The 14,628-nt window shown below is 47.6% G+C and overlaps 1 protein-coding gene across 7 annotated transcripts in view; it reads left to right on the forward strand.

The window, feature by feature from the left end:
• TCP11L1 (t-complex 11 like 1) overlaps positions 1 to 14,071 on the forward strand; it is a 30,399-nt gene extending 16,328 nt beyond the window's left edge. For 6 of the 7 annotated variants that reach the window (XM_036862263.1, XM_036862267.1, XM_036862264.1 and 3 more), the window contains 5 exons: positions 1,247 to 1,383; positions 4,106 to 4,302; positions 8,232 to 8,413; positions 10,125 to 10,297; positions 13,700 to 13,902. In XM_036862263.1, the coding sequence (XP_036718158.1) occupies positions 1,247 to 1,383; positions 4,106 to 4,302; positions 8,232 to 8,413; positions 10,125 to 10,297; positions 13,700 to 13,902 (892 nt within the window). Of the gene's footprint in view, positions 1 to 1,246; positions 1,384 to 4,105; positions 4,303 to 8,231; positions 8,414 to 10,124; positions 10,298 to 13,699 lie in introns of all 7 variants that reach the window. The other variant, XM_036862262.1, reaches the window with a different exon arrangement.
• Positions 14,072 to 14,628: the final 557 nt, after the last annotated feature.

Consider the following 14,628-nt stretch of genomic DNA (forward strand, 5'->3'; position numbering starts at 1 on the left):
CTTACCTCTTATGTGCTAGGCACGGTGCTAGACATTAGAAATAATATAGTCGGTAAGAGCTCAAAATCAGCCAAGTTAAATGAGGAATTCCTTGGAAGAGAGTCCTCTGGGGAAATAGCTGGTAGCAAACTCAACCTAACTCAGATTCCTACTGGAAAGAGAAGGAACTGGGGAAAGTGGTAACCTGGGAGTATACACCCTATCTGAAGGAGGCCACAGTGGCTGCTTAGTGCCAGCCGACTGTAGTCGTGATGGAGTTTGGGCCCGGGTTGCCAGATCTTTTGATTTTTCAAGAGAAGCTAGAAATCCTGGCTTTTAAAAACACTGTGAGCATAAAACATGATTGTGGGTTACTTCCAGTCAGTGGTCTGCCACTTGGCAGTCTCCAATAGTCTCTGGTTTCCTGTAGGTGGATTTAGGGGACTGTTGGGAATGCTCAAAGGAGAGGCAGAACACCCTCCAGAAAGTCGGCTGCCCCACGCGTTTGGGAGAGGGACAGAGTGGCAGGCTGAGGGGCCCTGAGTTGTTCCTCAGACTGTGTATCCTTTCCCATACATATCACCTTATGTGTGGGTGAATTTATTCTGTCATACGATGTTCAGTCAGTCCCAAAGGGCATCAGGGGACTGGGAGGACATTTGATCCTGTTCTTACCTCTGTGTAGGACCACACCTAAACCTGCACCTTGGGTTCTTATCCACCTTCTGCAAGTAGGTCACTTAGCAGCTCCCGACCTCTGGTAAGAGTGCTGCTGGTATGTGACAGGCATGGTATGGAAGGTATCCTCGGCATTGCGTCACGTCTGCCCATCGGTTACATTCAGAGTGTGAACTAGCAATTATGCCATGAGAGCTAGAGCATAAAACCTGCCGTGAACATGTTAACCTGTGTGAGCATGGAGACCAGGTGGTGAACTCTCTGCTCTTAACCTCCGGTCTGGGGCCGTCCTTCCTCTGTGGCCGCCAAGAGGGCTGACCCAGAGCCAAAGAATGAGCTCTGGGCCTGACAGGCAGTGGGGGAAGTGATGTTTGCCTAGGGGCAAGGGTGGGACAGAGAGCAGCTTAAAAATTTGCAGTCCTTTCTTCTAAATTTGTTTTTTTTAATCTGCGTTCTCATGGCTTCTCCAACTTTTCTTGCCACCCTTTCTGAGATTAAAAAACTGTCTCAAATCAGCTCACTTCATTTTTTTTAACAGCAGTGTTTACTTTTACAAGTGCCCAGTGATAAATCCTTTTATCTCTTTCAGGGCAATTTTTTCCGTGTTGGACCTAATGAAAGTGGACATGGCAAACTTTGCTGTCAGTAGCATTAGGCCACATCTCATGCAGCAGTCAGTTGAATATGAAAGGAAGCAGTTTCAAGAGTTTTTGGAGAAGCAGCCAAGTATGTTTAATGTTTTGTGGTGCCTGTTCGTTGTCTGTGTTTTTTCATTTTAGTGGCTGTAGCTTGCCGCATAATGATATTTTCAAAACAAAATGAGAATTTAGTATGAGAGTGAAACCATGCACCTCAGATTGGGACTTGAACCCACGTGCTGGGACTCAAACCCAGCCAAAACCCACGGTCTTCCAACTGAGATCACACACTTGGTTTCAGGACTTAATGAAGCTCAGGTTCTTGATATCTCATCACAGAAAGAATTCAGTGAGAGACAAAGTGATGGGTAAGAAGTGGATTTATTTAGAGAGAAACACTCTGCAGACAGAGTATGGGCCATCTCAGAAGGTGAGAAAGCACCAGGGTATGGGGTTGTCAGTTTTTATAGGGGTGGGTAATTTATAGGCTAATGAGTGGGAGGAGTATTCCAGCTATTTCAGGAAGGGGCGGTGATTTCCAGGAATTGGGCCACCACCTACTTTTTGATCCTTATGGTTGGCCTTGGAACTGTCATGGCACCTGTGGATGTGTCATTTAGCTTGCTGATGTGTATACTGAGGCACAAGGTCTAGTGGAAGTGTCCGCCATCTTGGGCCCATTTGGTTCTAGTCAGTTTATGTCATGTCCTCGGGCTATGTCATTGTTTCAAAGGTTGTGCCCTGCCCCCTTCCCTCCTGTTTCAGGAGTAGTCTAATTTGAAGACAGAAAAGCACAAGATGTTAGGCCCTGCAAACTTAGTTGACAAGCAAGAGAACTATAAGTAGGAGAGGAGAACAGAAATTTAAAAAAAGAAGTCCTAAATTAAATGGGTTTTTATGAAGACACCAGTTTGAGGTGAATTGTATACTTGGCCTTGGTTTTAAAAACATGACAAACTTCTTAGGACTATTTAGCTCACTTTTCTCCCCTCTATGAGGTACGTCAAGAAATTTCACTTTGCTTCTCTTCTATATGCATAAATCTTCTGGTTTCGTACCCAGAAAAAGTCTCATTTTTATGAACCTCTCAGATGACTGCAGGAAACAGATAAATTAGAATCCAAACTATGTTTCATTTCTAGGGTGCTTTTTTGGTCTCTGCACTGGCAGCTGATGTTCTAAGTGAATTGCAGTTTTCAGTTCCAATTTATTACGAGTTCCGTTTAGCCTCTAAGTTTGTGGGTCACAAGATGAAAATGGCAGTCTCTGGATAGATTGTGTTGCCTGACCAGAATCAGGTCAGCAGTTGCTCATCCAGCCCCAGGCAGAGAAGTTGGAACTGGTCCTGAGGGCCAGGAGGAGTCAAGAAAGGGCAGAGTTGAAGGAGCAGTACTAGAAGATTGGTTAGTGTTTACTGTGTACTAGGCTTGTGTCAAGGGTGTACCTGTGTTGCCATAGGTGACCTCATAGTAAGCCTATGAGGTAGGCACTATTTTTTAAACCAGTTTTACAGATGTGGTAAGAGATTTTGAGAGGTTTTTTTTTTTATTTTGGCTGTGCCAGGCGGCATGCAGGATCTTAGTTCCCTGACCAGGGATCAAACCTGTGCCCCCTGCATTGGGAGCTCAGAGTCTTAACCACTGGACCGCCAGGGAAGTCCCCAGATTTTGAGATTTTTGATCAGAATTGATGACCACACAGCTCCCTTTCTCAACCGGTATTTTACTGCCCCTCAGGAGAAACCAGGGTTGCAGTTTACAGGCTGAAGAGCTTTTGTAGGAAGGCCAGGTGCGGACAGCCGGGGCCCAGGCGCTGAGCTGGTCCGAGTCTAGTGCTTATCACTCACGGCATGAAAGCCGAGGTTTTCCAGAGCTGGCCGCCTACAGAATGCTGTCTGCAGAGGCTGAAGGGAGAACGAAGCTTGGAACCAAGAGCTCGGCGTGATCAGCATGTGGGCAGAACCAGAGGTGTGTCCTGTTGCAGCGGTGAAGAGTGGACTCCAGCCGTGCCCTCGGCTGCCCGTTTTGTTTTAAGGTGGCCGCCACTGGCAGGGCTGCCACCTATTCCAGGCCCTGTCAGAGGGGTGTTTGCTCAGACACTGTGGACAGAAACCTCATCTTCTCTCTCTCGTGTCCCTCAGAGTCCCTGGTGCGTTATTCAGCTTAGAAAAGTAGGGGAAGCATGCTGGCGGATGAAAGACAATTGAGGTTCCCCCCACCCCCTGCAGTGCTCCAAACACTGCACAGTATGCGTCAAACACGGGACAGAACTTACCCCTCCCCGCCACCGCAAGGCTGAAAGTAAACCAGATTGATACAAGACTAAGATCTAGACAAGGACAAGCCTCATCTTCAGTGTGGAGGATACTTTACACTGGGAAACTCTAGTCAGTGTCTCATCCCATCTGTCTCTGGGCAAGAATTTTTGCATCTCACTGAGCTGGAGCTATCAGAGCTTCCAGCCACGTATCATGCAGGAGTGGCCAGGGTAGGAGAGAAGAGAGTGGAGGTCTGTCGAACATCCGAGGTGGCATTTATATCCACTGTCGTGGTTAGTCCTCACAGCAGCCAGTGAGATGGTGGTGGAGGACATTTCTTTGTATTAAGAATCTTGATAGTCAGACTGACTGTGACGTATCTAAGAACACTCAGCTGGTAACTGGCAATCTTGTGACGTGAACCGAGGCCTATTTGATTCCAAAGTCCGTACTTTATACTTTACCACAGTTCCAGGATGATCTTCCCTAAAGTAATTCTGGGAAGCATCCGTCCAGAGCATTCCAGTAATGTTCGAAGCCTTGCTTTTCACAGATTCTCTGGACTTTGTCACCCAGTGGCTGCAAGAAGCCGCAGATGACCTTATGAATCAGAAGTGTAGAAATGCCCTGCCGGCTGTGGGAGAGGCCTCTGGCTCTGGGGACGGTCCCGGGCCAGATCCTGTTGCTGTCCAGAATTATGCATACCTGAAGCTTCTGAAGTGGGACCACCTCCACAGACCTTTCCCTGAAGTAGGTGCTCCAGAGCAGTCTGACTGCTCATTTCTTTTTTGTGCTGCTGAACTTTAAAAAAAATAATAGTTACAATTCACATACCAGAAAAATCTCCCTTGTAAGTTGTATAATTCACTGGTTTTTAGTACATTCACAGAGTTACGCTTCCATTACCACTGTTTAATTTCAGAACATTTCCGTCACCCAGAAAGAAGCCCTGTACCCATTAGCGGTCACAACCCTCCCCCCACCCCCTGGCAACCATTAATCTTCTTTATGTCTCTATGGATTTGGCCTATTCTGGACTTTTCGTTTAAACGGAATCATGCAATATTGGCCATTTGTGTCTGGCTTCTTAGCATGAAGTCCATCCATGTTGTAGCATAAATCAGTACTTCATTCTTTTTAAGTCTTTTTTATTGTGTTAAAATATACACAACATAAAATGTACCATTTTTAAGTGTACAGTTTAGTGGCACTAAGTACGTTCACATGACTCTGCGGCCATCACAGCCACCCATTCATGGAACAGATTGGAACCCAGTACCCTTTAAACACTAACTCCTCATTCTTCCCTCCCCCGGTTCCTCTGTGTTTCTGAACCTGACTACTTTAGCTGCCTCATATGAGTGAAATCACACAGTATTTGTCCTTTTGTGACTCGCTTATTTCACTTAGTATAATATCTTCAAGGTTCATCCACGATGTTGTTTGTGGCAGCATTTCTTTTCAAGGCTGAATAATATTCCATTGTATGGCTATACCCCATTTTGCTTTATTCATTCATCAGTTGATGGACAACCGATGGGCTACTTTTGGGCTGTTGTGAATTGTGCTGCTCTGAATATTTGTGTACAAGTTTTTGTGTGGCCATGTGTTCTCAGTTCTCTTGGGTATGTACCTAGGATTAGAATTGCTGGGTCACGTGGTGACTCTTAAGTTTAACATTCTAAGGAACTGCCAGACTATTTTCCGAAGTGCCTGCCTCATTTTACAGGCCCACCAGCAGTGTATGGGGCTTCTAATTTGTGCTGCCGAGCTTCTGTCCTGTTTTTACTCATCTTGATGAAAACCCTAACAGTGACGGTGCTTTTCAGTTTTATCTAAAGAAACTTCTTCCCCTTCCATGCAGAGCAATATATATATTTTTAAATTTATTTATTTATTTTATTTATTTAATTTTGGCTGCGTTGTGTCTTTGTTGCTGCGTGCGGGCTTTCTCTAGCTGTGGCTCGCGGGCTTTAGGCACGTGGGCTTCAGTAGTTGTGGTACACGGGCTTCGTTGCTCCGCGGCATGTGGGATCTTCCCGGACCAGGGCTTGAACCCGTGTCCCCTGCATTGGCAGGCGGATTCCTAACCACTGCGCCACCAGGGAAGCCCAGAGCAATATTTTTTTGCTTTGTATGTTTTTCGTAGTAAGTGCTTCTAACTGCAGGAGTCCTTTAAGGAGATGACTAACGGGGGATCCCCCCAGCAAATAGCTGGTTTGGCGTCTAGACTCCCCCTCTTTTTTAAGGGCACTCAGGCTTCTTATCTCTAGCCTCAGATCCTGCTACTTCTCTAAGTTTCTTTCTCAGTTCCTTATTTTTCTTTTTGAGATGTTGTGAGCCTAAGGTTTCACCTCTTGCCTCTGAGTTCCTTGTTTTGTGCCAGAGCAGGCTCTAAAGGGGGTATTGAAGTGGGGATGGGGAGCTTCCTTCCTGCAGAGTGACATGCTCTCTCCTCTCTCCTGCAGACATTTCTCTTAAAAAATAGACGTGGGGGACTTCCCTGGTGGCGCAGTGGTTGAGAATCTGCCTGCCAATGCAGGGGACATGGGTTCGAGCCCTGGTCTGGGAAGATCCCACATGCTGCGGAGCAGCTAGGCCCGTGAGCCACAATTACTGAGCCTGCGCGTCTGGAGCCTGTGCTCCGCAACAAGAGAGGCCGCGATAATGAGAGGCCCGTGCACCGCGATGAAGAGTGGCCCCCGCTTGCCGCAACTACAGAAAGCCCTTGCACAGAAACGAAGACCCAACACAGCCATAAATAAATAAATAAATAAATAAATAAACCCGAAGTTTAAAAAAAAAAAAAAGATGTAACACTCAAGATTTAAGCTTTAAAAAAAAAAAAAAAAAGCCTTGGGGAAAATGGTGTTTTCACTGGGGAGAGATGTCTACTCTCAGAATTGATCCTTGGAAATCCTTTGCGTCCTAAACCCAAGTACGGCATACTGCTAGGAGGCCACAAAGCAAGGATGCTGCCCTGTAACAAAATGAAGTCAAAAAAGAGACTGGTAAAGCCTCTCTGTTTAACAATAGAGGAGTCTCCCTTCAAAGGTGGTTTTTACTTCTTAGGGAGAATTCTGGGCTAAGGCTCCACATTGTTAATGTCTTGATTTGGTGTGTCAGTTTCGTACAGCAAGACCGGTCCTTAAAGTTTATTTGATTAATCTGTAAAAACTCAGATCAGAAGTCATGTCTCCTCAGCCTTTCCACTTCCCTTTACCTCACCCCACACAGGGGACTTTGGCCTGGCAGGGCCTGGGCCTGTCTGTAACACAGGGACGCCGTCATGGAAATTCACTCACTGACTACTTTCCAGGTGTTATCTGTCATTCCTACTTTTTCTACTTATCGTTCATTTTTCTCTTTCTTTATTCACGCCCCAGTTCTTGAGAGCCTCCTTTGTGCTGGATACTGAGGGGGATACTGAGGTGAATAAGTGTATTTCTCCCCTCCTTCCCTCCTGTGCCCTGGATGGGGTGGCTGGTTGTCTGGTTGGCCCAGGACTGGGAATGGGAGTGGGGAGCGGGTAGTGTTCACAGGCCTTGGGAGTTTCAGTTTTTAAACCAGGCCACGCCCGGAAAAACTGGGATGAGTTGGCCCCCTGTGTACCTCGTTACTCTTTCCCGTCTAATGATGTAATTCCTGTTTATTGAGTGCTGGCTCTGCCAGCCACTTTATTATTATCTTTCTTTTTTTAATACATTTATTTATTTATTTGTTTATGGCTGCGTTGGGTCTTCATTGCTGCACGCGGGCTTTCTCTAATTGTGGCGAGCAGAGGCTGCTCTTCATTGTGGTGCGCGGGCTTCTCACTGCGGTGGCTTCTCTTGTTGCGGAGCACGGGCTCTAGAGCACGCGGGCTTCAATTCAGTAGGTGCCGCGCGTGGGCTCAGTAGTTGTGGCTCCTGGGCTCTAGAGCGCAGACTCAGTAGTTGTGGCTCATGGGCTTAGTTGCTCCATGGCCTGTAGGATCTTCCTGGACCAGGGCTCGAACCCGTGTCCCCTGCATTAGCAGGCGAATTCTTAACCACTGCGCCACCAGGGAAGCCCCAGCCACTTTATATACATGGTCTTTTTTCATCTTTCTTTCTTTCTTTCTTTTTAATTTTTATTGGAATATAATTGATTTACAGTGTTGTGTTAACTTTCTGCTGTACAGCAAAGTGAATCAGTTATACATGTACATATATCTACTCTTTTTTAGATTCTTTTCCCATATAGGTCATTACAGAGTGTTGAGTAGCGTTCCCTGTGCTATGCAGTAGGTCCTTAATAGTTATCTATTTTATATAGAGTAGAGTGTATATTGTCAATCCCAGTCTCCCAACTTATCCCTCTCCCTTTTTTTCATCTTTAAAACAGCACTGTGAAGGAGGAATCCCCATTTTGCCTAGGGCTCAGAGAGTTGAAGAAACCTGCATGAGGTTGTGCTGCTATTAAATGATGAAGTCTGGGTTTACACCCAGTCTGGCTCATGTTGTACTGCAGCCTTCTTAAGGGAGAGGGGCGCTGTGGTGGAAGAATTCACACCTGACTCCCTTATGGCCGGCTCTGAAAGGACTAGAAAATCCTCAGGGGAACTTCAGAGGCCTCCGTATGGGCTGCGGCCCCACTGCCCTCTGCCGGTCACAGCCCGAACCTGCAGCTCAGGATGGTTTCTGTTTTATTCATTGCAGACAGTTTTGATGGACCTTTCTCGCTTCCAAGAGTTCCAGCTCCAGCTGGAGCAGCTGACCGTCCTGGGGGCCGTATTGCTGGTCACGTTCAGCATGGCAGCCCCAGGAATTTCCAGCCGGGCCGACTTCGCTGAGAAACTCAAGATGATCGTGAAGATTCTGCTCACAGATATGCATCTGCCGTAAGTGACGGAGAGCTGTGGCGACCAGGGCCTTCAACAGATGGTGGGAGGCAGCGGGGGGCAGGGAGCAGACTGAAGCAGGGGTCTGCGGTGTAAGGCAGAATCGGGGACACTCGCCAGAGACTGAGGAAACCTGGCAGTGCAGCGCAGGATTTACTCAGGGTCACACGGTCAAGGTTAGAGTCCGCTCCAGGGCTGATTAGCGAGGCTCTAGGACAGTGGCTTTCAAATGTTTGTGACCAGGACGCATAGTGAGAAATTCACCTTCTGTGGTTACGGTGCATACTTGGACACACATGTAACTGCAATAAAAACTTGACAAAGTGAAACTTACCCAACTGTCCTTAATACTTCCTGATATTTCTATTCTATTCTTGTTCCATTAAAAAGAAAAAAAATACTGGTTGCTACCCAGTGAATTGCTTTCATAATCAACTAATAGTTTGGTCAACACAGTCCTAGGGAAAGGTCAAATAAGAAACAAGCTGCATTCCTCCAGAGTGTGTGAATGTGATTAAAGTTTTCTGCCCTTTGCACACTCCTCATAGACATTTTGTACTGAGTGTAAATGGATTATTTATCAACCAGCACCAATCCACACTTGTGTGAGGGCAACTGCTTCTGCAGTGAAATCAGATTAGGTGATTTACGTGGTTTCCAGCATATAGAATATTTTTGAATGTTTCTAAGTAAACCTGTATCTGACAACGTCCACCTCAGAGGATTCTTCAAGTGGAATGTCCCCAAACCTTCTCCTCCTCCTTACAAAGTGGAGGAATTGGCTGCTGAGTTTGCACACAGCCTGCATGTGTTCAGTGCGATGAGGGGCGTGTCCACGAGCTGTGACCTGGGGCTCAACAGTCTTGACTCAGGCCTGCAGGGTGTTTGCTGAGGCGAGGCCTGGCCTGAGGCCCTTGCACAGGTGTAGCCCTGGGCTGTCACCTAGGTCCCCCTCCAGTAAAACTGCTCTGTCAAAGCTACTGAGGAGGAGGGCCTGTCCGGCGCTTCCTTGGGAGGCCAGCCCTGCCTTGTCCACCCTGGCCCCAGCAGCAAGTCCTGGGGCTCTCACATTTGCTCCCACTCATTCTACTGTACACAGCCTCTAGATCCAGGACAAAGGCAATTGCCTTCTCAGACAACGCCCACCAGCATAAGGGCTCTCCACAGAGACTCCAGGGGAGCCCAGGAGCCCCAGGAAATCGAGGTGTGAATTTTAACTTTTAGATTTCAATTTTATTTGTTCTTTGAAAGTCGTTAATACACTGTGTTTCAAAAGCCTAAAGGGACAAAGTAGTATCCAATGAGAAGTTTCTCTCCCACTCCGTCCCACGGCTACCACATTTCTGGTTTCTGGTGTGTTGCTCCAGAGGTGTCCAAGGTAGTCCTAAGTCAGTTCCAGGGTTATTTCGCCACTCAGATGCTAGCAAGAAGTTAGCTTTTAGATTGTTAGACCAGGCATAACCTGAGCCCTCCCCTTGCCACTGTTCTTTCTGGCAGAGAGAGACGGGTAGTGAGACAAAGTCCCCTGAGTTGGATGGACGCAGTCTGAGGGGTTCGGGGCAGGGAAGAGGCACAGTTTTCCCCTTGAACCCATCAGTCTGTGAATTGGTCGCTGTGACTCTCCCCAAACGGGGGCTGGGAGGGGAGGTGGATGTGCACTTTGTTGATGGGCCCTTTCTTCACTGGCTTCTCCTTCCCTTCTCTGCTCAAGCTCCTTCCATCTGGAGGATGCCCTGACTACCGTTGGGGAGAAAGTCTGCCTGGAGGTGAGCAGCTGCCTTTCCCTGTGCGGGTTCAGCCCCCTCACCACGGACAAGGAGGCCGTGCTCAAGGGCCAGATCCAGGCCGTGGCCAGTCCTGACAACCCCATCCGCAGGATCGTGGGTACGTTTGGGCGAAGGCGGGACCAGGGATATGCCTGTGATGGGCTGGCAGACAGGCCCCTCTGCGGACATCTAGAAGGGTTTGATGGATTACGAGTGCCAGTGAGTGAAGAGAGAGTGATTATTCACCATAGTGCAATTAGGGCGACCCGAAGCTTTGGCCAAGTGACTAGGCAGCCAGCACTGTCCTGAGGGCTCTGGCTTTGCAATCACCTGTCTTGGTTCAGAACCCTGCTCCGTCCAGCACTGTGAGGTGGCGGGAAACAATATATTGGTCTCTGCCCCTGGCTCCTGGCACAGAGCTCCTGAAACTCTGGTAGTTTCCTCAGTGGTAAGAGCGCTAGGGGCATCTTTTGTTCTGGTGTTTGGTCTTTGACCTTGGCTCCTGACCCGGAGCTCCTACATCCTTTGGAGTTTCCTGGGTGCTGGGAGTGTCTTGCGTTCTGAGTAGGTGACTCTTGATGGGCTCCTGGGTCGGGGCTGGTCACCCGAAAGACCAAGCCATGATTAGAAGCTTGGAACTTTCAGCCCCGCCCTCCATCCTCCAGAGAGAGGAGAGGGGCTAGAAATGCCTACATGATGAAACCTTCACAGAAGTCCCAAAAGTACAAGGTTTGGAGAGCTTCTGGTTTGCTGAACACATCCGTGTAGTGGACGGGTGGTGCGCCCCAGCTCCGCGAGAACAGAAGCTCTTGCCCTCGGGACTTTCGCCGACCTCACCCTATGTATGGCTTCTTCGGACTCTTCATTTGTATCCTTTATCAGATCCTTTATTATTTAATAAACTGGTAAACCTAAGTAAGCGTTTCCCTGAGTTCTGTGAGCTATTCTAGCAAATCATCAAAATCCAAGGGAGAGGACGTCATGGCAACCTCCGATTTGTAGTCAAGTCAGAAGTTGTGGATGACCTGGGGGCCTCCTCCTTGTGATTGGCTTCTGAAGTCAGGGGCAGTCTCGTGGACCTGAGCCCTTAACCTGTGGGATCTGAGGCTATCTCCACGTAGTGTCAGAACTGAGTAAAATTGTAGGACGCCCAGCTGGGGTCACAGAGAATTGCTTGGTGTGGGGACCCTTCTCCCCCGGATCTGGAGTCAGAAGCGTTTTGAATGTGGTAGTGGCGCGAGGGTAAGGGAGAAGCATAGCTGTAGTACAAGGCTAGGACGGGTTTTCTTTACAAGCACTTACTGTGTAGCTTGAGCAAGTGACGTGATATTTGAGTTTCATCATCTCTAAAAAGGGGGTAATACCAACACCTGCAGGGTTGCTGAGAGGACTGCAGGTGATAAGATATGTAAGGTGCTTAAGCAGAACCTGGCAGCACATAGGGAGGACTCACTAACGAGTTGCAGCTATTAAAAATATTACTCCAGACTTCCCTGGCGGTCCAGTGGTTAAGACTCTGCACTTCCAGTGCAGGGGGCATATATATATATATATATAACTCTGCTATATGAACTGTTACTTTCCATCATCACTGGTTGATTCTGTTCACTACATCTAATATTTAATTTTTACATCTAATACATCTAATATTTAATTTTTAAAATTATTGTCATTTAATTAATTGTAAAGTCCTTCCTTAACTTCTTTATGAACTCAGATAGATGTTCATCTTATAAATAATGAAAAGTTAGCAGGCTTCAGGCAAAAGCAGAATGATCTGTGGTTATCAGATTCTAGGTTGGAGTAGAGGCTGAACCAGTGACATGGGTGTGCTTCTAATTCCATGACTTTTTTTTATTTCATCCCAGGCCCGCGTTAGTCACAGTTTCATCTTCAGGTCCCTCAGGAGGACCCTCCTGATGCTGCAGGGCCCTCGGGCTGTCGAGCTCATTGTTGTCAACCGGGGTGGGGATGTGGGGAAGTGCTGCGAAGAGACCACTGGCTACTAAGCTGCTCCCTTAGTCCTGTCATCTAGGTTGTTTAGTCACAGCCAGTTAAGTGTGTTACTGGACTCCAAAGGATGTAAGTCACTTGCACCTGAGAAGGTTCCCTAGGGCATGAGGTGGGTGTGAAGTTTGAAAACGCTTATTTAATATAAATGCCGCTATTGCTTTTGTAATAAAATCTGCAAGGTGCGGCTTGCACACACACTTTTTTGGCAGCTGAGGGTACACAGGAAAGTGCAAAAATATCATAGCAGGGGGTGGGCTAAAGAACCATCAAACTAAATGATTCCTCAGAGTAGGACAAGTTGCCCACAACTCCATGGCCTTCATTGCAGGCTTTGGAGAAGGAGGCTTAGGCTTCTTTCATGTGGGCTTATGGGAAAATCTAGATCACAAGCCAATAGTGCTGGAGTCTTCTTTTTTTTTTTTTTAAGTGCTTAGTTAATTAATTAATTTATTTATTATTTATTTTTGGCTGTGTTGGGTCTTCGTTTCTGTGCAAGGGCTTTCTCTAGTTGTGGCAAGCGGGGGCCACTCTTCATCGCGGTGCGCGGGCCTCTCACTGTCGTGGCCTCTCTTGTTGCGGAGCACAGGCTCCAGACACACAGGCTCAGTAGTTGTGGCTCACGGGCCCAGTTGCTCCGCGGCATGTGGGATCTTCCCAGACCAGGGCTCGAACCCGTGTCCCCTGCATTGGCAGGCAGATTCTCAACCACTGCGCCACCAGGGAAGCCCAAGAGTCTTCTTTTTTTTAAATAAATTTATTTATTTATTTATTTTTGGCTGTATTGGGTCTTCGTTGTTGCGCACAGGCTTTCTCTAGTTGCGGCGAGGGGGGGCTACTCTTTGTTGTGGTGCGCGGGCTTCTCCTTGCGGTGGCATCTCTTGTTGGGGAGCACAGGCTCTAGGCGCGCGGGCTTCAGTATTTGTGGCTCGCGGGCTTAGTTGCTCCGCAGCATGTGGGATCTTCCCAGACCAGGGCTCGAACCCGTGTCCCCTGCATTGGCAGGCAGATTCTTAACCACTGTGCCACCAGGGTAGTCCCTTTCTCTTCTTTTTTGAACTTGCATTTCCTGCTTTATTTTTCCTCCCACTTTTTATATGATCTTAAACAATGGCTAATGTTGGTCTCAGTGTGCCTTGCTCTTCTGAGAGCAGAACCTGGCAGCACCCTAATCTCCCCTTAATCGTTCATACATTTATCCTTGCTTTCCAAGTGTATTTTGGGCTTTGCCTGGTGGCCAGGCCTCATGGCAGGCACTGTGCTGGGTGCTGGGGAGAGAATGATGAATAAGATGAGCATGGTCCCACCCCGTGGAGCGGACCAGCTTTGTGGCGGGGTGGGGGGGCTACAGTACAAATGGGATGAATGTTCAGAAGTGGGAGGTGCCTCAGGATGGTCAGGGAAGACTTTTCCGAAAAGGTGATGTTTCAGCTGAAAACTGAAGCATAAATAGAAGCTTGTAAAGTCACCCTGACCAAGAAGCAAACAACTGCATTCTTTTCTATCGCAGATTCCCGAGTCCTGACCTTCTTAGAAACCTACCTTGTCTCCAGTCATCAGAAGCCATTTCCCACAGCCCCAGGGGGATTAGGTCCCGTTCAAACAGAGCTGGAGGAAGTTGCCATTAAGTTCGTGCGCCTGGTCAACTATAACAAGATGGTCTTCAGTCCCTACTATGATGCGATCCTCAGTAAGATCCTTGTCAGACCCTAACGCCTGTGCTCCCTACAGCAGCAGTGTTACCCACTGGACCTGTTCTCAGCTGTAGTGTTGCTTTGGAAAATAGCTGCTTAGTACATTTCTGTTTAACAGCACTGATGCCAAAAGGAAGAATATTGTGTATCACTGTTGAAAAGACTTGTTGAAAAATGTACCTAATTCTGTTTTGAGGGTTTGTGTTTATGAGTGCAAGTTTACAAATCAGAGAAGCTTTTCGTTATCGTTAGTTTTGTAGGTAGCACTCAGCTTTTAACGGGTGGACTGCCGTGTGTCTCCACTCACACCCTATCATGATCGTAGCTGCCTCGTCTCTCCCAGGAGCCTGGGACCTCTTCGTGCCATCTGGCTCGTTTTTCTTTCAGACACCCAGGAGTATCTGACAGCCACCCCAGAGTGAACAGAACCAGGCCGTGATGCGTTTAGACCCTTGCCCCTCTCCTGCCCAGCCCAGCCCTCCTCCTTCCAGGTATTTTGTGTTGGAAGGACTTTATATAGTCTTACTGCCTCCACACACCTCCCGCACCCACTATTTATTGCTTTCTCCCTGCCTGGGCTACCCGGAGCCCCAGAACCCTTTTGTTCTAGAGGAGGGTTATTTGATTTTAAAAAGCTTACTTGTTTATACAAAATTACTTCTGAGCCTGGATGATAGCAGTTGTGGGATCTAGAGAAAGGAAAATTCTGTGACTTTCATGCCTTGAAAGTCAAGGAGGAATATTT

This window comes from Balaenoptera musculus, chromosome 8, assembly GCF_009873245.2.
Source record: "Balaenoptera musculus isolate JJ_BM4_2016_0621 chromosome 8, mBalMus1.pri.v3, whole genome shotgun sequence".
In the NCBI taxonomy this organism is placed as follows: Eukaryota; Metazoa; Chordata; class Mammalia; order Artiodactyla; family Balaenopteridae; genus Balaenoptera; species Balaenoptera musculus.